The sequence below is a fragment of the Lathamus discolor genome, chromosome 5 (genome assembly GCF_037157495.1).
Source record: "Lathamus discolor isolate bLatDis1 chromosome 5, bLatDis1.hap1, whole genome shotgun sequence".
In the NCBI taxonomy this organism is placed as follows: domain Eukaryota; kingdom Metazoa; phylum Chordata; class Aves; order Psittaciformes; family Psittacidae; genus Lathamus; species Lathamus discolor.
Window position 1 is genome coordinate 121,000,927 of NC_088888.1, and position 22,266 is coordinate 121,023,192.

Genomic DNA, 22,266 nt, shown 5'->3' on the forward strand with positions numbered 1-22,266 from the left:
CCACTTTCCGGGAGCGGATCAGTATTTGTAGACATGCAGATGTTCTGAGTGGTCACAAGACCAACTGCTGCTTTCAAGAAGCCAGGAACAGTGTGAGAACTCAGTGAAAAAAATGGAATTGTATTGATCTTCTTCTAAACTTTGTGACAATTATAGAATAGCTGTTATGCCAGAACCTGCTTTTTTGACTACTTCAAACTGCAGGTTTTTACATTCGCCCAGAAATCATAAACTTTGCCCTCCGAGTTCCTCTCTTGCTCAGCCCCTTGCCTACCATGCTAATGTGAATGACCCCCACACTGGCTTTTCTCCATTCATTGCTACGTGTTTACTTTCCACGTAGGGAAACGCGGACGATGAGAGGTTACATTTCATCATCCATCTCCTTCCTCACGATAAGGCTTCCCACTAAACAGCACATCCACTTCTCCGAGACCCCCTCTTTCATCCATCGGAAACATTCAATATTAACCAATTCCTTTTCCCAGTGCAGCTTCACTTTAGAAGCATGGGGAAAACTGGGTTTTCATCACATCTACAGCGGGGCCACTGCACGCCAGCACCGGAGACGAGCAGCCAGGAACAATTACAACCCGGGGAAACGTTTCCCAAAGAGCACGCGAGCGACACGCGCCCCACCGTCTCCACGGGCCTACCGTGCCGTGGCCAACGCCACAGCCACCGTTTCAGCTCCGTGGGCTGGGAAAAGCACCCAAGCTGCTTAGAGGGTCCCTGGCCTCGGTGGGCTGCAGGCCAGGAAGGATAGGGATGAAGCTGGTCACCGCGTTCCGCTTTGGGCTGGGTTATCTGCAGGTGAGAGCCCAAACCTGGCCACAGGGCTTTTACCAGCCTGGGCGCTGCTGGTTGGCGAGGAATAGCTTGGGTCCGGGCTAAACCGCTCCTCGACGGCAGCGGGGCGAGGGAGGGCTTGAGGAGGGCGCGCCTGATCGTTGCATCGATCTCCCACGGGGATGAGATAAGGATTAGAAACCCCCGCAGCTCGGCCGCGCCTCAGGGAGACTTCCCTGCGCTTTAGCCTCGCGAAGGGAAAGCCACCTGGGGGAACGCTCAGCGAGGAGCCGCGCCGCTTCAGCGAATAAAACGGGAGCCCCTCGTCGGGAGAAGGAGGAGGAGAAGCGAGGCTGGCTGCGCGCCTCGGCAGCAACCCCGGCGCCTGCCGCCGAGGCTGCGGGAGCGCGGCCGGCTGGAAGCGCACCGCCGCCGCGGTGAATCCAACACACCCGCGTTACCGGCGCTGCCGGGGAGGAATCCACCCCGACGCTCCTCCTCCTCCTGCGGCCCTCCCCCTTTTCCCCTCCGCTCCGCGCCCGCCACCGGCCCCCCGAGCCCGTACCTTCGTGGTGGAAGCTGCGGACGGTGTTGGCGCGGCTGGCGGCCCGCTCCAGCGGGTACCCGAGGGCCGGCGGCTGCCCCTGCTGCTGCCCGGCGTGCAGGCGGTAGAGGTCCAGCATGTAGGGGGGGATGACGACGTCCTTGCCGGGGCTGGGCCGCCGCTTCAACCCGAACATGTGGAGCAGGCGCAGCTCGAACTCGCTGAGGAGATCCTCGGGGCGCTGCGCGGCAGAGGCGGCGCGGCCCGGCTCGGTGAAACGCCGCCGGCCCACCTCCGGCATGAGGCCGGCCGCGCCGCCCAGCAGCGCCTGGCAGAGCAGCAGCGCCAGGAGGGAGCGGGTCGCGGCAACCATGATCAACCTGCGCGGAGGAGGAGGAGGAGGCGATGGGAGCCAGTCAGCGCGGACACCGCGCCGGGGGAGCGCGCCGCGGGGTTGGGGGGGGCGGCGGACGGGGACGGTCCGCAGGTGGGTCCGACCCCGGAGGGGCTCGGCGCGGAGCCCATGGCGAGCGGCCCCGGCCGGCCCCGAGGCGCGGAGGAGCCCCCCGCGGGGCCGCTTCAGGTGCGCGGCGGGCGGCGGAGCGAGGCACGAAAATCCCCGTGGCAGGAGATCAAAGGGGACGGGACGGGGCGGGGGAGCGGAGCGGGGCGATCCGCAACAAAGGAGCGCGGCGGGGAAGGGGAGGAAAGGGGCGGACGGGGGCACCGCCGGGGCCGGGCCGCTGCCCTCGGCGGGGCGCAGGTGTGCGCCGGGACGGGACGGGCCTCGCCTCGCCCCCCCCCGCCGCGGCCGGGGCCGCTCCGGCTCCGGGACCAGGCTGGGGCTGCTGCCCCGCCGCCGCGCAGAGCGACCTCCCCGCTGCGCTCCCGTCCCGACCCGACCCGGGGGGACTCGGGGCCGGCTCCTTTTTCCGCCGCTCCCCGGAGGGGCAGCGACTTTCCCCAATGGAGAGAGAGGGAGAGCTACCTTCCCTCTGCGGGGTGGGAGAAGGGGAGGGAGGAAAACACAAATCCTGCTACGTCCTTAGCCAAACCCACAGGGTGATATTCTCCCCCGTGAAACTCTGCGCTGGGTTATTATTATTATCATTATTATAATTGTTATGATTAGTGTCCCGTCCCCCCTCTCTCTTCCAGAGCGCTAGCACCTCCGCCGTGGCCCACGGAGTCATCCTGCGGAGGAGGCTTTCAGCGGGTCTGCGACCGCCGGGGTTATACCTGTGTGCAGCAGCAGCAGGGGTTGTGTCTGCAGGCGGGTTTTCTGCTCTCGGGGTGTTTTTCCCGCATCACTTGGTGTTACTCCGAACTTCGCTGCTGCTCCTCTACAGCTGCCGAGCAGAAAAGAGAAGTTCTCTGAAGTACGGTCCGCCTCAGAAACATACTTTTAGCAGCTGGGTGAGGAGGCAGAAGGCAAGTCCCGGCCAGGGAAGGGCTTCTCTCTTTTAAAAGCAGCGATCGAAAAGTTGTTGCTTATTCTTCTTCTTCTTCTTCCTCCTCCTCGAGTGTGTGTGCGTGTGCCTGCCCGTGAATGGGTCCCTATGTGTCTACGGAGTTAAAAAGCTCCTTTTCAAAGCAAAAAACAAAAAAGTCCTTTTGCATCACCCGCGTCGGACAGATGGACATTTACCGAGGCTCCCGCAGCGGCACGAAGGCGAAGCTTGACTTTTCCCCGCTCCCTTAAAAAGAAAGAAGAAAAGAGGGAGGAGAAAGGAGGGGAAAAGGAAAGGGAAAAAAAAAAAGAGGGTGGGGAGCGACGGCTTTAGGGGACAGCGCCCGGTGCCCGGCCCGCCCCGCACCGCTCCATTGCCGGGGGTGCCCGCCCGCCGCCGGGGCTTTTTGTTGCGCGGCGATGTCACGACCCCGGAGGCTCGCAGGCCCGCTCCAATCACAGCTCCCTGTGGGAGCGGGCTGCGGCCCCGCACGGCTTTTTAAAGGAGACGCCGCCTCCCTCCCTCGTTCCTTCCCTCCCTCCTCCTTCACCCGTTCTCCTCCTTCCCTCGCTGGAGCTGCCCGCCCGCCCCGTTAAGCTGTGGGAAGCGCCGGCACAGTTCCCCGCATCCCGTTCCGGGCGGCCGAACGGCGGCGGGGCACGGCCGCCCGGATCGGGATGCGGGATCGGGTCGTACAATACCCCATTGTACCGCAAATCGGATTAGCACCGTGCCCCGACCGGCTGGGGTGGTAAGGTGTGAAGGTCACGTAAGGTATCGGGAGAATCCCGGTGCTCTAAAAGCACTTCAACAACATACATAGTTACTTTATTGCGTGCGAGCCTGCGGGAAGAGGGCTGGAGAGCCGGGGGTTTCCTCGCTGTCCTCGGAGGAGTCTCCTTCCCTGCTGCGGGCTCAGCCTGAGCCGAGCGGAGGGTTGGGTTTGGGGTTTGGTGTGAAGGGGTTTTTATTAAGATGTGGCTGCCCTCCAGTGGTGGAAATGCGGCGGATCTCCGGCACACAAACCCGGCATCGCCATCAGAAACCAGCCCAGCGACTCAGCCCGGCACCTGCCTCCGGTGCGCACCGGAGCGGCACCGCATCCAGGCACGGAGTAGGACAGCGGGGGTGAAGAAGGCAGGCCCATATTCAACGAGATTCGGCCCCCAGTCCGAGCTCCCTTTGCTGATGTTGGCAAATCTCTTCATCCCAATACCATTTAATTTGTCCTTTGGGATGCACCCTTTGTCCCATCTCCTGTTCGCCTACTTCGGCTCTGTAGCAGGGCCCGGCCCTTGTTGCACAGGTATGTGATACCCGGCAATTTTGGGTCACGGAATCAACCAGGTTGGAAAACACCTTTAAGGTCACCATGTCCAACCTTTACCCCCGCACTCCCAAGACCACCACTAAACCACTAAGGGCCTCGTCTACACAGCGTTTGAATACTTCCAGGAGCAGTGATTCCACCACTGCCCTGGGCAGCTTGTCCAATGCCTGAGCACCTTTTGGTGAAGGAATTTTTCCTAATATCCAGCCTAAACCTCCCCTGGTGCAGCTTGAGGCTGTTTCCTCTTATCCTATCACTAGTTCCTTGGGACAAGGAACCCCCATCTCACCCCCTGTCTCATACAACCTCCTTTCAGGTAGTTGCAGAGTGTGATAAGGTCCCCCCTGAGCCTTCTCCCCCTCACTTCCCTCAGCAGTCCTTAAAGCCAAAGCCAATGGCATAGGGTCCCGGTGCTAGTGCCGCAAGCACTGTGAATGCCTTGTGCTGCACCTCCTCTTCCACCCAAATACCTCTCAGGGGCTTCATTTGCAAAAGGCACAGCCAGCCTTTGACACCTTGAATTACTGCGGAGGAGGATTTAAAGCAATAACAACCGAGATGGCTCCATTACCAGCTCCTCCTTTGGGAGCGGCCTTTTCCCTCCATCTTACTCTTTTTCAGCTGTAGGGAAGCCACTGATTTGAGGCAGAAATTCAGCAGATTTGGAACAGAGTAATTCCTCCTGTGGTCCATGGCTTTTCCACCATGTTAGAGTGGCTTCAGCACTACCTGCCAAACATCACTGCAGGATGAGGTGCTCACACAGACAGCTACATACCAGAGTAAGAAACCACCTGAGAGCTACACCAGCCTAATTAAAGAGCTGGTAAAGCTCCTTCCTACCAACAGCTCCCAACACTTGTTAACCTGGATTTTCACTCTCTGCTGTGAGTACAGAGGGAGAGGTGATGGAGCAAGGTGAAATCCTTCAAAAGTGTAGCTACTCTTCCGTTGCATTCCAGTGCAGATAATGTTTAATTTTATGACTTCCTGCAAGTCTTTAGCATGAACTGAAAGTGCTGTGCAGTGTGACTTCAGGGTATGCCAATTATGTAAATCAGCACTAAAATAACAATGGCAACGTAGTTTACACATCACTGACATTAAATGAGCACTTCAACTTCTAATTGCCATTCCAGTTCAATCTGTAGTGGGTCATGCCAGGAAAAAGTCATTTCTTGCCTCAACGCTTACTCCCTGTGCCTGGAGCATAGGCTGTACTGTATGCCCAGCTTCATGTTATCTCCAGGAGCTTTCTGTATTAGGATGATGAGCCTTGTGAGGGAGGAACATGCCTGTGGTTGTTCTAAAGGCCTGCAGATGCTCTGATGTCAAAAGGGTCTTATAGGTTCGTCCCTCTCTGATGTGAAACATAAATAGGCTCTCACAGTCTTCTGTTCTCTTGGCCATAGAACATTTCCCCTTCTAGTTTGTCCTCTCTCTGCCTATTTAGATCAGGAGCTGCTGGGGCAGTGACTCTGCCTTCCCACTTGTTTCCAGGAGGTCCCAAAAGACAACACGGAAGCACTTACAACACCCTCCCTGAACGCACTGGCACCCACACCAGAACCTCAGCCGTGCTCCAGCACTTGCCCCACATTTGATTTCTCACTGCAGCAGATCTGGCTGCCGTTCAGGCAGTGCCCTGGTGAATATGGGGAATAAGGCCCTCAAAGTGTCATCCAGGAACATTTGGTTACAGTTTGTGCCTCATCAGCACAAGAAGCAACCAAATACCCCTCTGTAGAGCCCACTGCCTTTGAATATAGTATTCCAGCCTGCTCCTGCTGCATCTCTAGCATCAGCACACCTGAGCTCAAAGCTGAGAAGTATTTTTGTCATAACAAAGAACATTAGACACAGGTGTATTTAGCTATAACGAATGCAGCACTTGGTCTGTGGAATTAAGTTTAGTGTTTAGCAGAGTTTTTTGAGAGGTGATGAGCCAGTAACTCAACTAATGGCACCTGCTGCTAAGGTTTCAGGTCCAGGTGTTTATTTCCAGGACCCAAACACAGCTGATAGACCTCAACTTCAGCTGTCATTGGGTTTTCTTAGTAAAATGATAGAAAAGTATCCTAATAAGGTCAACTTTTACAACACAAGAGTCCTTAAAGCCCAGCATTTCCTTCTTACAAATACTATACCAGGTCACATTTATACAATGCCACCACGTAGTGTCCTATTTACCAACCTCATTCAATTGCAACCATCATTCTTGATGGCTACAAGCAGAAGACTTCATCTGGAAGACCTAAATGAGAAATTCTCACTAGGGTTTCTGACCGTAACTTGTAATTCTTAACAAAGCCACCTAATTTCTGGTGTATTATAGAATCACAGGATCACATATTAGTTTGGGTTGGAAGGGACCTTAAAGCTCATCCAGTTCCAACCCCCTGCCACAGGCAGGGTCATCTTCCAGTAGAGCAGGTTGCTCAAAGCCCCATCCAACCTGGCCTTGAACACTGCCAGGGATTAGAGGCAAAGGTGTGCAGGAACATTTGTATGCTCTATGCACGTTGATGGTCAACACTTCTATTCCTGGCTTCCCCAGACCAGTTAGACCAATGCTGAGCATTACTGAAAATTCCCACTTTGCATCACTGTCCCCTGGATATGATAAGTACGTGAGACATGAAATATTAACAGCACTGAGCTTTTCTGTGGATTGTGCACATTTTAGTGAATAAACCTCTTGATAAAAATCTGTGCTGAAGCATGAAACATACACATGGTACAGCATCAAATGCTAGAGAGGTGGCTTCTGAAAATGAGTTAAGATGTGTTAGTGATGTTGAGGTTTTGGCTTCGTAACGGGTGGAGATTATCTGAAAGCTTTTCTGTTCCTGAACTGTGCTTCCTGTTGGCGTTTATGTGAATCTGATGTGTGGCCATTCTTTAAAATACTCCTTAGCACTGTTCGCTGAAGACATACTTGTCTTCTGGTGGTTCATCTTTTAACATCTATCAGTTGTCTCCGTTGCGCAGGCTGTCTCCTGTCCCATGAAGGATGGATTCTCACCTGAGAAGGTAATGTACAAGATGGTGATCTGGTTTTGAAGAGGGGAAAGGCAGTGCGTTCAGAAAGGTCTGTTTCTTTCTTATTCACCTTTGCTGAAATTTGGCAGCTCTTCAAAGCTCTGTCTCACTGCGCGTCTCAGTTTCATTCATCAACTCGCAGCTTTCCGTCCATCATAGTGGCAGGGAAATGGGAATTTATCAGGAAATACAATGAAGACCTAGTATTTTTCTACATTTTCAGTATGTCTCCATTCCCAGTGAACAAAACCAGTTGCTCTTAACAGTGTTATGTCTGCAAATACAGGCTGTAGTGATCAGTTCACGTGGCTGTGCAACTTTAAATTGTAAGACAAATTCCCACAACCTGTACTAAAATTGCTGGGGAAAGAGGAAAAAAAGGAAGCTAATATGAGAACCTTTTACGTTACTGTTTTCCCCTTGATGCTACAAAGTTCCAAATGTCAAAATCCAGTATTTGACCTGTGGCTTTTATCATTAAGAGGAGACAAAATGCCGTAACGCTTCTGTACAGGCTGGAGAACAACTGAGCAATCACTAGACAGATTCCAAGGCACTGCCACCATTTATGTACATTTAATTACATGGAGTAGGAATAGTTACAGGCTGCCGGGCTAGGGAGATTCCATAGGTGGTGAAGTGAGCAAGATTCAGGAGACCTCAGTTCTATTCCCAGTGACAGAAGTGTCCTTTTTCTTTCCTTTGCTTTTCCACCTTGGAAATGGGGATGTCCATGCTCACCCCACTTGTAAGTCCCTACAAGACCTTTAGGTAAAAGCACAAAGAGTTAAGCACTGCTATTGTCTGGGGCTAAATACTAGGTTAATGCCAATAGCAATCTCAAATACCTGGAATCCCAGAGCTTAATCTTGCCTGAAAGACAGTGGCAAAATTCCTACTGGTTTCAGAGGTACAGGATCACGTGTGTAAGTGATGAAGAGACAGGGATGCCAACTATTCCAGTCAGAAGATTCAGAGCAAAGAGGGCTTTTAAATTACATAAGTCTTGTTGGGAAGACAATGAGGTGAGGGTGTTCCCCCACATAAAAGAGAAATGGCTGCGTCATAGATGGTCCACTTCAGGAGCTTATAATTTCATCACAGCAGAGATCTTGACGTCAAGTAAAATGGAGGATAATATAAAGTTGCGCATATTGCCTTAAGAAGTGCATATTTTAGCAGTGCAGCTGGATAATGTTTTGCAATTAAAATAAAATAAAGGCAAGCATGACGTTCTGTTTAAGCAGATTGTCTGTATGAAGGCTTTATTGTAGCTGCAGATTTAGGGCATATGAAAAGGTTTTCTGTGCTCAGTTGCAGGATGAAAAACATTGCATCACCAAGGCATTCTTGTTCGCTAACACTCCTTCGCCAGTGTGCCTTTGATAATGACTGCTTGCAGGTTTAGTTTCTGCTGTAAAGTCAAGTTTTCTCAGGTCATTATCATTTCAATTTTTTTAGCATCCTCTTAAAACCAGACAGAAGGACAGAAAAGCAATAGTAAAGCTTTGTGCCTGCTCTGTGCCATGTGCTCGGCACAAGCGATCAGCTGCTGCACCTGCTTCACACTGCGAGTAAAGCTATTTGCAAGTCGCTTTCAATCGCATCCCTTGTTCCCAGCTCTGCCCAGTTTCCAGAGGAGCTCTGATGGGCACAGGCCTCAGTTCAAACATCACCCTGGAACTTTTATTCAGTAGCTCATTTGCTTGTGTGCTGCAAAATTGAGTGGCTTGGAGGGGTCTTAGGAGAACAACATCCATTGAGTGTTCCCAGGCTCTCATCTGCCCCAGCGTTCCCTCTGCAGCATTCCAGAAAGCACACTCTGAACTGTAGAAACGAGTTACTAGTGGCACACATTGAACGGCTTCAAGACACTGTTTATCCCTGGAACATCTGTAGCTCCAAAGTCATAGTACTCTTCCCGTTATGTGGCCTTTCCATTCCTCTCCAAGAGGAGGAAATGCTCCCTCCATTTTACAGAAGGGGAAGAGGGGCAGAGCAGTGAAAGGCTGTTTTTCTGGGGGCCCCAAAGATCTATATAGGTCACACTAACATTTTCGATTATGCATAATCAGGTTAGACACAGTTTTGGGGTTAAACTCCCCAAACTTCAGTGTGATGTTAAGTATTCAGCTCATGTAGATACTTTTGACAAGCCCAATACCGAATCTATTACCCAATAGTTTCCTGCCGAATTCTTGCAGTGCCTTGTCCACGGTTCTTACTGCAACCATAAATGCTAGCAGGAATATCATCAGCTTATTCAACTATGGAGAAATGCTCTCATATTGCAAGAGTCTCTCTACACTGAAGAAAGAGGGGTTTTTACAACCTTGATGAGGACAATAAAGATACTGGTCAGGGTATGGACAAGCAGCTTTATTCCCAAACCGGGTCAGCCACTGTAGGAGAGGTACACAGTGGATTCCCTCACTTGCTGTGCCATCACCTTCTCCCTTTCTCTGTTCTCCAGGCCCCACAGCAGGATGGGTGTTGCACAGCCCATCTGCATAGTGCTTTGAGAAAGCCTGTTCCATCCGTTACATGCCTTAATACCTCCAACTGCCTTCCCTCGCCACACCTTGGCTTCCTGCTTCTTTCTGAAACTTGCAGTGACCAATGTACCCTTAGTTTGTGTGCTTGTAAAACTAAGCCCATCCCTCAGCCTGTTCATGATTAGGCTGAAAAAGCAGTACCATAAAACATTAGTGATGTGGAGCAATGTTCAATTACTAATTCCATTATTCCCATCAATTCTGTGTTCTCTAACTGGACTTATGCATCCTGGCATTGTGCTACTGTAAGAGATTTCCCTTTTATTCCATTTTCTGTTTGCTGTACAGCATTCATATGTATAGACTCAATAAACATTCACATCCACTCGAGGTGGGTATCCTAAACACTGCAAACATTCCTTTAGTCCACCATGGCGTAAATGCCTTTCAAATAAATCCAAATACTAAACAAACAAGCTGGGAACTCCACTGACTCTGCACCTGTGACCTCCCCTTGCTCTCTGCTCCCCTGTGTACATCCCAAACCTCTACATACAGCTCTGACAGCCCCTGGGAAAGAAAAAGGAACTGGCCCAAAACTTATCCTGCCTGTCTTTGATTGCCAGAAAAGACAGACAGCACATAGAAGCATAGAATCAGCCAGGCTGGGAAAGACCTTGAAGTTCATCAAGTCCAACCATTCCCCAGCACTGCTAAGGGCACCACTAACCCATGGCACTGAGGCCTCGTCTACACACTGTGTGCACACTTGCAGGGACGGTGCCTGCAGCCCTGCCCCGGGCAGCCTGTTCCAATGCCTGAGCACCCTCTGGGGAATGAATTGTTCCTAATATCCAGCCTACACCTCCTGTGGTACAGCTTGCGGCTGTTTCCTCTTGTCCTGTCACTTGTTCCGTGGGAGAAGAGCCCAGCCCCCTCCTAGCTCCATCCTCCTTTCAGTTAGCTGTAGGGAGAATTACTCTCACATGAGTTACTGTGAGCAGCACATGAATCAACGAAGATGCAACATCACTGCAAGCCCCAAATCACTACCCCAGATAACTCTAAACAGACCGAATGGATGCTGTAAGTCTTGGTTCGGATGCTCCCATAACTTAGGAAGAACCCTGAGGAGCTAAAAAATAAGTTTGTGAATAAATCCTTGAAAACTCAGGGCCACTTTGTCCATAGCAGTGGAAAATTAAAATCCCAAGTTGCACAAGTGAATGTGACATTTGTTTCTGGTGGGAAAATAGTTCCCTTTCAAAAGGAATTTAATAAGAAGTAGACTGATTTGTATCTATTTTTTCCCTAAGCAACTTCTACAATGTCAGACATTAATACTATGGAACTTTGATAGACTAAAAAAATCCCACAGCACTGTAATAATATGTAAATGCTATTTTTTCTCTTTCCATTAATTTACGATGCTGGGCATGTTCTGATAAAAGAAGCTGGATTTACCAGGGCCAAAACTGTAAAAACTCATTTCTATAAATTCTCCAAAGGGATATATACGTGTATGATGGAATAAAGGCTTCTTTCCCTTAAGCTGAAGCGATTTCCCATCTAGGCTGACTGAATGCCATTTGCACCATGTGTATCCAGGCAGCTGTACTCATATCTTACATGTTTGTTTTCATTAGAAAGAATGAATTCTAATTTCACAGAATCACAGAATGGTTTGGGTTGGAAAGGACCTCAAGATCATCCAGTTCCAACACCCTGCCATGGGCACGGACACCTCACGGTAGACCATGTCACCCAAGGCTCTGTCCAACCTGGCCTTGAACACTGCCAGGAATGAAGCATTCACAGCTTCCCTGGGCAACCCATTCCAGTGCCTCACCACACTCACAGTAAAGAACTTCCTCCTTATATCCAATCTAAACTTCCCCTGTTTAAGTTTTAACCCATTACTCCTTGTCCTATCACTACAGTCCCTGACGAAGAGTCCCTCCCCAGCATCCCCATAGCCCCCCTTCAGGTACTGGAAGGCTGCTCTGAGGTCTCCACGCAGCCTTCTCTTCTCCAGGCTGAACAGCCCCAACTTCCTCAGCCTGTCTTCATACAGGAGGTGCTCCAGTCCCCTGATCATCCTCATGGCCTCCTCTGGACTTGTTCCAACAATTCCATGTCCTTTCTATGTTAAGGACACCAGAACTGCACACAATGCTCCAAGTGAGGTCTCACGAGAGCACATTAAGAAATACATTTCATTAGAAATACAAAATTCCTCTAAACTGGATCATGATGATGGCTTCTATTTAAAATACTTCTCTACTTTACAAGCGTTGTAGGTTCTCAGATTGAAAATTCTCACTATACAGAAGAGCTACACATGATGTGTACAAGCACCCAAGTACCTCAGACAGATGCTGCCTCTATTACAGTGTGCTGTCAGCCTCAATATGCTGGGTATAAGCTATTGCAGCAATTAGCTTTAGGGTCTAAAGTCCATCTCTCTGGCTTTTGATCTGCTCTCTGTCTTTCCCAAAACTCCATCTGGAAAGGAGGCTCCTGAGCTGCCACATGGTGATCATTTAAATGAACCATTTGTAAGGGGAGCAGCAGATTAGCAGAAGGGCTATCCCCATTGTGTTCAGAGAAATAGTATTTCTCAGTGTCCCTCAAGAGGGGTATAACTGCTCCTGGCAATCCCTTCATTGGCCCTACTACTGACAAAGGGGTTTGTAGTACCACTGCTTTGATATAAATGGTATAATAAGCCAAGAAAGGCTAAACAACCCACTCAAAGGAGGAGGCTTTAGAGCTTTTCTCTTATTGTAATATTTCACATCTTAAAAGCTGAAGAAATCTCAGCATTGGATCCCATTTTAAGGGGGGGAAATGAAACCCAACGTTAACTGTGGAGAAGTGTTCAAGGCCAGGCTGGACAGGGCTTTGAGCAACCTGGTCTAGTGGAAGGTGTCCCTGCTCACGGCAGGGGGTTGGAGCTGGATGAGCTTTAAGGTCCCTTCCAGTCCAAACCAGTCTGGGATTCTATGATACTATGAAGTGAATCTCTATCTCAGCCTTACTAGGGCAATAGCGAGTAGCATGGGCATGTGGAAGTTAGTACCTGCATCTTGGAAGGCTTCAGTCCCTGTGCTGGTCTTGCAAAGCCAACACAAGGCAAGGCTTTCAGGCCAGAAACTGGGGTTCAGGGGGCACAGTTTACCCCCAGTATATCAAAACCACAACTTCTACTTCAGTTGTGTTGAACGCACTGTTTGCATCCACCTTAGGGCATTAACTAGAAATCCAGGTTCAGCAATACCAAAGTGACCTGTCATATCACTGCCCAAGCTCAGAGACATGATAAAAAATGTACTGTATTCCCTGCTTCCTTCTTTTCCTTCCCTTCCCTCAGCACATTGCTCCGTGTTCCTCCTGGACCCAAATGCATTTCCAGAGAAGCAAAATCCTCTTCCTTTCAGAGCCCAGGGCAAAATTCCACGGGAGCAAGCTAGACCCACATCCCTCTTCCTCTAAGGCTACATCTCTCCTAAAATTTACTCTAGTAAATTAAGTGTGCCTGGGAACATTCCTGGGCACGGAGGCCAGCTGGCATGGAAAAGCCTGCTTCATTGCTAGCTTCCGCACCGGGGTGGCTGCATGCAAACTGCTGCTTGGGGATGGTCCCAGGACTGTTAGAACAAACTTCGGCTCTAGTTTCTTTGGGAGAGAGCTGCTTGGCCTGGTCCAACAGCATCCCGGAGGCATCCGGAGACTACAACCAGTCACTTTGGGCTTTTGGCTGGGTCTAAAAGTATTCGCAGGCACTGCCTTATTTCCCAGTGCAGGTGTAGCCCAAGTCCATGCCTACCTCTGCCTGCCCGGTACCACAGGGAGGATGCAGGACCTAGATTGCCACTGTCATCACTCCAGTCAGCTGATCCTCGTTTCATACACTTGGTGAATGCACCTTTTATCTGTGCAGGAGTTGTTGATAAGAGCGTTTAAAGCAGCCTAGAGGGGAAACCACTTGAAAGAGGAGTTGCAACGATGCAGAGAGCAGCTCTGGGGCAGGCCTGGACCAAAATGGGGTGGGATCCCAGGGTGCTGCTGGGCTGTGTTGGGGCGAGAGGAGTCCTGAGGGCTCCTGAGGTGCTATGGGCCCTGCTCAGCCATTCCCACTGAGGGGCTGAAGGGTATTTGCTGTGAATTGTGCCCAGGTTTGCCAGGATATAGGGAGCTATGCACTGGCACACAAATGGCACATACAACAATGTAGGTTTGCACTGCATTTGGTCCACAAGCTGGTCCAAACTGACACCTACTTGTGACTGGCATCTTCTTTATCAGGGTGTCACACTATGGCCATAAACCCTGTTCTGGTTGCAGGGAGCAGGGAAAAGGATTGCCTTTTCCTCTCACGTCCTCACTGAGGCTTAGTGCCTCCTCCACCTCACATGCACAGCCACCCCCTAACTCAGGTCTCCCCAAGTTAGGATAAAACTTCTCCATGCATTTAAGCTAATTCTAACTATTCCCTCTGCACCAAGGTAAGGAGCAATTGTATGTGCTGTTCTGCTGAGCAGTTGGCTTGGCAGAAAGCACTGATGCTAGATGAGGATGTGTGACCACCACCTCTTTGGGCACATTTTTATCTCAGTTTTGTTTCTAAACATCTCAGTGATGGGAGTGAAGATGTTTTGATCCAGTTCACCAGACAAACACATGGTCTGAAATCCCTCCCTAAAAGCAACCTGTTCACTAAAGCCAAACCCCATTCAACTTGTATTCCTTCATGATCAAGCCATAAGCTGGCCAGAAGTTAGAAGTGATCTCCACTTAAGCACTATCTGCGCTCTGACCTGCACAACCAAGGTGAAGCCAATTCTCCCATATATGCTGCAGCTTGATAACACCTCTTTGGGTTCAAGCTTTGTATTTCCAGTGGCCAATCTATCCCAGAGTAGAAGGATCCTTCCTTCCACTATCCATCTGCTCTCTATTCAGCACAGGAACATTCTGAAGCAGGCCCAGATGCCAAAAACAGTCTCAAACAGCTCAGCTGACCAAAGCACAGGCTGCCACTATCCCTTCTTTTGGATACCTCCTACCCATCCCCAGCCACCCACCTCTGCTTCATCTCTTCTCCCAACACCAGTGCTCCTGCAGTAAGCAGGTTCAAAGAGCTGGTTTGTCTGACAAGTAAACCCTTCTTTGAGTACCTATGTAAGTACACAGGGGTCCTGCTCTCGGTTGGAACTTCTACACCACAAATACATTCTTTCCCTTTATATTTAAATGAAATGTAGAGTCATTTAATAATGAAATCTCTGCTAAAATCTTTAATTTGTGAACCAGGATTTAAAAATCTACAGGATCCCCATGTAGCTGAAGGTGCAGTAGCTAACTCGTCAGCTAACATGGTTTCGTTCAAAGTTAAATGAGGTTCATATTAAACCTACAAAAGGAAATCATGATTGATGACCTGGCCTGCCTGACTACAGATCCTTTAGTAGCAAAAGTATGTTGTAAGTTCATCTATTATTGAGATCAAGCAATGAGTCTGGAGCTCCATAAAATGGTTCCAGTTAGATTCAAGTAATTGCCTGTTTGAGTGAACATAAGCTTTTCTGGATTAGGAAAAAAAGGGCAGTAAAAGCTCAAGTAAGCTCACGTCTGAGATTTAAGACTTCAAAGCTGCTTTTTTGCCTTTCCCCCCCCTCTTTTTAGTGTGAGACACACACACATACAAGGATGGGGGAAAGAGGAAGAAGGATGTCTGAAGAAAGAACAGTGATTTTCCCAAGCTGATTTCTCTTCCTGATTTCTTCCTTCCTGATTCTCATCCCTGGGAATGCTGCCCATGTCATCTGCACCAACTGGATCAGCAACAGCACGAGAATGAAGAGCTTCCACAGCATCATTAAAATACATGGCAAAGGGAGCAGAAGCCAGCAAAGCACAAGCTTAGTAACCCCACTGAAACCCTCCTGCAGGGAAATTCTTTACTGTGAGGGTGCTGAGGCACTGGCACAGGCTGCCCAAAGAAGTGGTGAATGCTCCATCCCTGATGGTGTTCAAGGCCAGGCTGGACAGAGCCTTGGGTGACATGGTTTAGTGTGAGGTGTCCCTGCCCATGGCAGGGGGGCTGGAACTGGATGATCTTAAGGTCTTTTCCAACACAAACCATGTGCCATGTGTTGAAGTGTAGCCTGAAACAGTTTTCCAGCCACTTATGGGGAAGGGGGCAAGGCTGAAGCCTCTGTGTGACTTCCACGCTGTGAAGAACGTATTTCATTCATGGAATATGGATGCAGAAGGAAAAGGATGGGATCATATTTCCACATTCCATGAGTATCAGCCACACACACATACCTCACACAGACATTTCACAGTTTGGTGTCACCATCCACTACATTACCTGTCTCTCACTATAAACGTTTACCTTCAGCAAGGTTATTTCCCAGGTAGACCATGAGTGATTAAGGAGCTAATAGTGAGGAAAGAAGATGGCTTGTTTCTGCTTTTCATACATTTGTTTCTTTTTACTGCCCAGATGTCATCATTAGACATTCAATTTCCTGTGCCCACCCAAAGGCCTACCAAAGTTCTCTTCTGCCTCTACAAGTGGTTCAATCTCTAGAGTGCAATTTGTTGATAATTGCAATCAGATCATAAATACAGATTCACATTTGTATATAGCTTTATATAGCTTCTTTTGGGTCTGAATATGTACCAGTATAACACAAGACACTTTGCTCTAGCTCAACTTTGGTCTGCAATATTTCAGTGTCCTCATTTCAAGTATGAATATGAAGTCTAAATCTAGTGAACTTGTATAGTTCAGCTAAATCAGTGCATACTCAGAGCAGCTGAGTACCTTGCCCATCCTAAGAAGAGTTGTTACAAAATCTTAGCATTTCTGCCTAAAGATGACAAGAAACTAGCACCTTTCCCTTCAAGACAGTCTCTCACGATCCCTACAGTCACTCTAGCTCCAGATTTAGTTCAAGAACAGAAGCTTTAACAGGCAGGAAATGTCTGTATTCAGTTTTGATAAGAAGCAAGTGCCTCCTTTCTCTTGCTCTTAAAAGACTGTTCGCCCTGAGCAGCTCTCCCAAGGAAGCAGAGGAGCATCTGAGCACCAAGGCAGGTAAAAGTGGCCACCCAAAGCACTGACCACAACCACAGCCCCATCTCCAGACAGTCTCTTCCCGAAACACGGTGCTACACGTCAATGTAGTCTGGGTCATGGCTTGTTCTGTAGAGCCTTATGGTGTTCAAGGCCAGGTTGGATGAAGCCTTGGGTGGGATGGTTTAGTGTGAGGTGGGGGGGTGGAACTAGATGATCTTGAGGTCCTTTCCAACCCTAACTATTCTATGAACACGCACAGAAGCAGCTGCAAGGCTTTAGGCCCCAATCAGATTAACTCCTGATCCGGCACTGGAAACCACAACCAACAGTGCACAGCTCCCGTTGTTTGATTTCCCTCTGCTGTAGGAGACTGAGGCTCCATTTCCTTGCTGTTCTCCTACTTGCAAACACAAGCTGCAGTTCCACAAGACCAGAGCTGCTAAGACCCCTCCAAATCAAAAGCAATCTACTTCTTCCCACCTCCCAAGGACTGAGCTCCAGGCATTAGTATACCCTATAATTCTAAGCCTACAGATAGCACCAAGGGTCTGGTGTACTAGATCATTCTGTAAATACCATCTTCCATTAAACTCATAACCTCATTCTGTGAATCTTTCCCAAAACTTGGGAGAGCCAAATTCACGCTGTCCTGCAGTAAACTCTGGATTACCTACGATAATGTATAGACCTCCTCTGAGATGGGCTGAACAGGACCGACCCACAAACTTCAAACAGGTCCGATGACTCCTCTTCTATATTTTAGATTAAAAAATAGACATAATAAAAGGAAACCCACACATTTTCTGCTCAAAAGAAGCCAGTACTCTAAACAGAGTGTGGGGAATGGAAAGTTCACTGCTCCTGGTTAGCGGACTCTCAGGCACAGAGATGTTGCTGTCACACCACGGAAGGCTGTTTTCTGCTTGTGGGTTAATGTCCTTTTGTTCTCCGCATTATCCAGGTAAAAAGGAAGCTCTAACTGCAGTTTGCTGTCTGCTTCACCGTAGTGAAAATCAACTGACTGTGCTGGAGAGTCTCAAATGCTTTCTTTCCTCATAAATTATCTTCACTAGCTACAGAAATAGAACCCTAATGAGATACTAATTGGTTGTTAAGATTTCAATCTCAAATAATAACAACAGTTTTGCAGTAATGCTTGTACTTGGTTCTGCCAATGTGAAAGCACGTGCCATTGATCTGCAAATAGCACACCGCTCCTGTACATGGCTCAGTGGCTGCTGTGTGCTGTACACATGCTTCTTGGGCATCTTAGATGCGTAGTGGAGATGATCAGGTTTTGATCAATACCTGCAGCCCTATCCTCAAAGTAATGCGGATGCTCCTGAAGTATATGCGAGGCTACACCCTTAGAGGAGGTAATTTCTGCTGGCTTCTCAGGCTTCAGAAAGTCTTCCTCACAGTCATTTCATTAGGAGAACTGAATGAGTACTAAGCACAGGGAGATTGCAGGCTGCCTAAAGGAGGATTTCATAGCATCACGGAATAGTTTGGATTGGAGGGGACGTTCAAAGGTCATATAGTCCATTCACCTGCAATAAGCAGGGACATCTTCAACTGGATTGGGTTGCCTTCCAACCTGGCCTTGAATGCCTCCAGGGATGGTGCATCCACCACCTCTCTGGCCACCTGTGCCAGTGCTTCACCACCCCCATCACATAAAAATTCTTCCTTATATCTACTCTAAATCTCCCTCTTTTAGTTTTAAACCACCATCCCTCATCCTATCACAACAGGCTCTGCTAAAAATGTCTCTCCCTGTCTTTCTTATAGGCCACCTTAAAGTACTGAAAGGCCACAATAAGGTTTCCCTGGAGTCTTCTCCAGGTTGTACAACCACACCTCTCTCAGCCTTTGCTCACAGGTGAGGTGCTCCATCCCTTTGATCATTTTTGTGGCCCTAAATTTTCCACCAGTACCAACACAAGCAAACTTAGTCAACAGAGAGATCCCCAGCAGGAGCTGACATTGACATCTATCTAACTAAAATGAAGTATCAATAACCTAGCTCACACTCGATGAAAGAGCCATCCTGAATTATTTACTGTACGTCATACTTCAGGTTTTAATTTCAATATATTGAGATGTACAATAAATTATTTAGAAAGGTGACAAATTAAAACGCAGTTTCAAATCCCCTTGCATTTTCTACTCTTAAATTAACGGTCCAGTTTGCAACAATGATTCGCTGATCTATTTTTGCTAATGTTTTTTCAACTACAGAGGCATAGAGGCATACAAGTTTTCCATTGCAGCAAATCTTATCCAGCTTGAATCATTTAACAGCCCATCCTCCTTGAGATATATTAATGAAATACAGCTTGGGCAAAAGGGTCAAATGTACCTGCAGCAGGTTACCCCAGGAGCCTGTGGTTTGGCTTCTCCAGCTTTTCTCAGGAGCATGTGAGGGCTCTTTTCCTCTCACTTGAATTGTTTTGGGTTGATTTTGTGTGTCAGATAGCCTCTTAGGACAAGATATTTTATTTTACTTCCTAACGTTTTCTCTTCTCTTTTTCACAATCAGTTTTGTAGGAAGCAATGCTTCCTTGGAGAAGAGAAGGCTGCCTGGAGACCTCAGAGCAGCCTTCCAGTATCTGAAGGGGCCCTATAGGGATGCTTGGGAGGGACTCTTCATTAGGGACTGTAGTGACAGGACAAGGGGTAATGGGTTAAAACTTAAACAGGGGAAGTTTAGATTGGATATAAGGCAGAAGTTCTTTACTGTGAGGGTGGTGAGGCACTGGAATGGGTTGCCCAGGGAGGTTGTGAATGCTCCATCCCTGGCAGTGTTCAAGGCCAGGTTGGACAGAGCCTTGGGTGGCATGGTTTAGTGTGAGGTGTCCCTGCCCACAGCAGGGGGTTGGAACTGGATATTTTAAGGTCGTTGCCATCCCTAACTATTCTATGATTCTATGATCTGGGAAATACAGATAATGTTTTAACAGGCACTTGTTTCTTTGTATTGGGTTGGCGGGGAACAATGTCGTCTCCTTCTACTTCGAGCAGCTACGGGTTCATAAAAAGGAATTGTTTTATCTTGCAACTCATTTTTAGACCAGTCTTGCAAAGTTCTTCATGTCCACTTGTCAACATATTTTTCATCCTCTTTTTGGCAACCAGAGTAAGGAAACAGATGTCAATATTCCTCCTTGGGACCTCCTTGGAGACTTCTCTTTAGACATAAAGCCAGTGATTCAAGCTCTGTTTCTCAATGGGTAGCACCTCTACAAAGTTACAGTCTTCTCAGCAATATCCAGTCTTGTAAGAGTGATAAGTTTAAGATCCAATATTTCCTGACTTGTCAGAGCTCACAATGGAAAGCTTTGTAACGTCTGAGGGGAGAAATTCCAAGTTTCTGTCCATGAAAGAGCCCAAGTTCTTTATAAATCATGACATGTTTATGCAGAATAAAACAATTTTAGGTCAATTTAGGACATTCCATCCCTTTAAAATCTCTGCTGCTGAATTTGTGTCTAGAGGATAGGAAATTTGTCTAACAAGAACATTTTACAATACCCAGCTATATTTTAACCAAAATCTTCAAAGCCTTTGACACATACTCAGTATTTTATACAGTGGTCTTTATATTTTATACTGTTTATAACTGATTCATGGCTCATTTGTTCTAAAATCATGGGACTACCATGAGAGATGTGATGCTGAAAACTGCTCTGTGGTACAGTGGGATCAGCAGCGAGTTCCCATCACCCAGCTCATAGCACAGCCACTCAAATACCAATGGCAACACTGACGAAAGACCGTCAAGTCACTGTGCAGGGATGGAGCAAGAAGCCAAAGGGCAGTCGGGGGACTAAGAGTACATTCACTTTCCCCTCAGGGGCAGAAAGGCATCAAATACAGCCTCAGCAGGATTGCTACAGAAGGAACACTGAGAGCTGCTGCTCTAGCTGAAGTTAAAAAGGGAAAGAAAATGTAGTTTCTTGAGACTCAGAAACCCTGGATTTCTGCCAGCCTTAAGAAAACCCTCTACATATACCCTTCAGTATAGATAATGTATCTCTGAGGATACCTTATCTTGGTGAAGCCTCCAGCTGACAAAGCCTGGCTGAAAGATGCCATATCCATTTTAATATTGATCCCCAAGGTAAGACAAACGGCGATCAGTTTGTTTCTTCCTTAGCAAAAGTAAGGCTGCAGCAAAGGGGAGTATGAGGTGGCTGGAGTTCTAGTTCAGGAAAACAGCCCATCAGACTGGGATCCACTTACATACTGAGTCTACAACAAGTTGCATTTAGTACCACGGGCAAATCATTCCTTGCAACGTGCCTCAGTTTCCACACCTGAAATCCTAAGTTAAATAGCTACCAGGCATTGCATAACCCAATGTATATATTTTAGGATGTGCTGACATGCCATATTGCCCGAGCACTTGGTCAGAAAAAATAACAAACACTCTGGATATTACAATAATGCCAGCAAATTATACACGTCTGCAATTACATTAAATTAAAACCCGGTGCGGTTCACAATAGTCAGATGGGGCAGCATGAAACAGGAACCGTATTACAATCAAACTGTTGCAGCTTAAATAGTTGAGGTTTGGAGCACTTGGGTTTAAAAATAAAGAGCTTAAATTTATAGAGAGATCTCAGGTAGTTTGCTTGAAACAAACCTTACTTTTCATTAAGAAAGTATAGTTGCAATAACAGATTCTCCCACCCAGCCGCGTTGCACCGCACCACAGTGTGTCAGACTTACCTCCCTGCTATTGCTGGTGTTACTTTTGAGCACAGTCCATGTTTTTAATGTGATTCCTTCCTTCCCAGCAATCATTCATTAGAGTATATACATCGTTTTTAATCAAAGCTAGGATTGCACCATGAACCAGTTGTGTTGGCCGAAGCACTTTGCATGCAAGACATAAAGACAGCAGCATATGCCTGAAGTCACCGCTCAGACCTTAATTAATACCAGGGGTTTTCACTGTGGTATTAATACTTTCCTCTTGAATTGAAAGGGACTTGACCTTGTCACAACAAGATCAGGGCAAGGTTGTGAAAACAATGTTATGACATCAAAGCCAAAACAAAGGAATGTCATCGTGTGTGTCAGAGGATGCGATGGGGTCCTCTTACAGTAGCAAAATAACGTCAGCGTGACTCCAAAGAAACCTTCGCAGCTACTAAGTCATAGAATCATAGAACAGTTTGGGTTGGAAGGCACCTTCAAAGCTCATCTGGTCCAACCCCCATGCAATAAGCAGGGATATCTTCAGCTAGATCAGGTTGCCCAGAACCACATCCAGCCCAGCCCTGAATGTCTCCAGGGAATGGGGCATCCACCACCTCTCTGGGCAGCCTGTGCCAGTGTTTTACCACCCTCATTGTAAAGAATAAATCTTCCTCACACCCAGCCTGACTCTCCCCTCTTCTAGTTTAAAACCATCACCCCTCATCCTGTTGCAACAGGCCCTGCTAAAAAGTCTCTCTCCATCATTCTTACAGGCCCCTTTTAAGAACTGAAGTTCTCTCTGTGGAAAGGGA

General features: G+C 48.1%; 1 protein-coding gene and 1 long non-coding RNA gene across 8 annotated transcripts in view; one reads left to right on the plus strand and one right to left on the minus strand.

Moving 5' to 3' along the window:
• The window catches only part of BMP2 (bone morphogenetic protein 2), a 214,660-nt gene that overhangs the window by 2,710 nt on the left and 189,684 nt on the right, over positions 1-22,266 (minus strand). For 5 of the 7 annotated variants that reach the window (XM_065682366.1, XM_065682370.1, XM_065682369.1 and 2 more), the window contains 2 exons: positions 2,573-3,030; positions 1,355-1,713 (listed from right to left, as the gene is read on the minus strand). In XM_065682366.1, coding sequence (XP_065538438.1) covers positions 1,355-1,706 — 352 coding nt within the window. In that variant the 5' untranslated portion in view covers positions 1,707-1,713; positions 2,573-3,030. Of the gene's footprint in view, positions 1-1,354; positions 1,714-2,572; positions 3,267-3,603; positions 4,280-22,266 lie in introns of those variants that run through there. The other 2 variants (XM_065682372.1, XM_065682368.1) reach the window with 2 other exon arrangements.
• On the plus strand, positions 647-2,816 carry LOC136015846 (uncharacterized). Its single transcript, XR_010613373.1, has 2 exons — positions 647-813; positions 2,492-2,816. It is a non-coding gene; the product is annotated as an uncharacterized LOC136015846 (long non-coding RNA).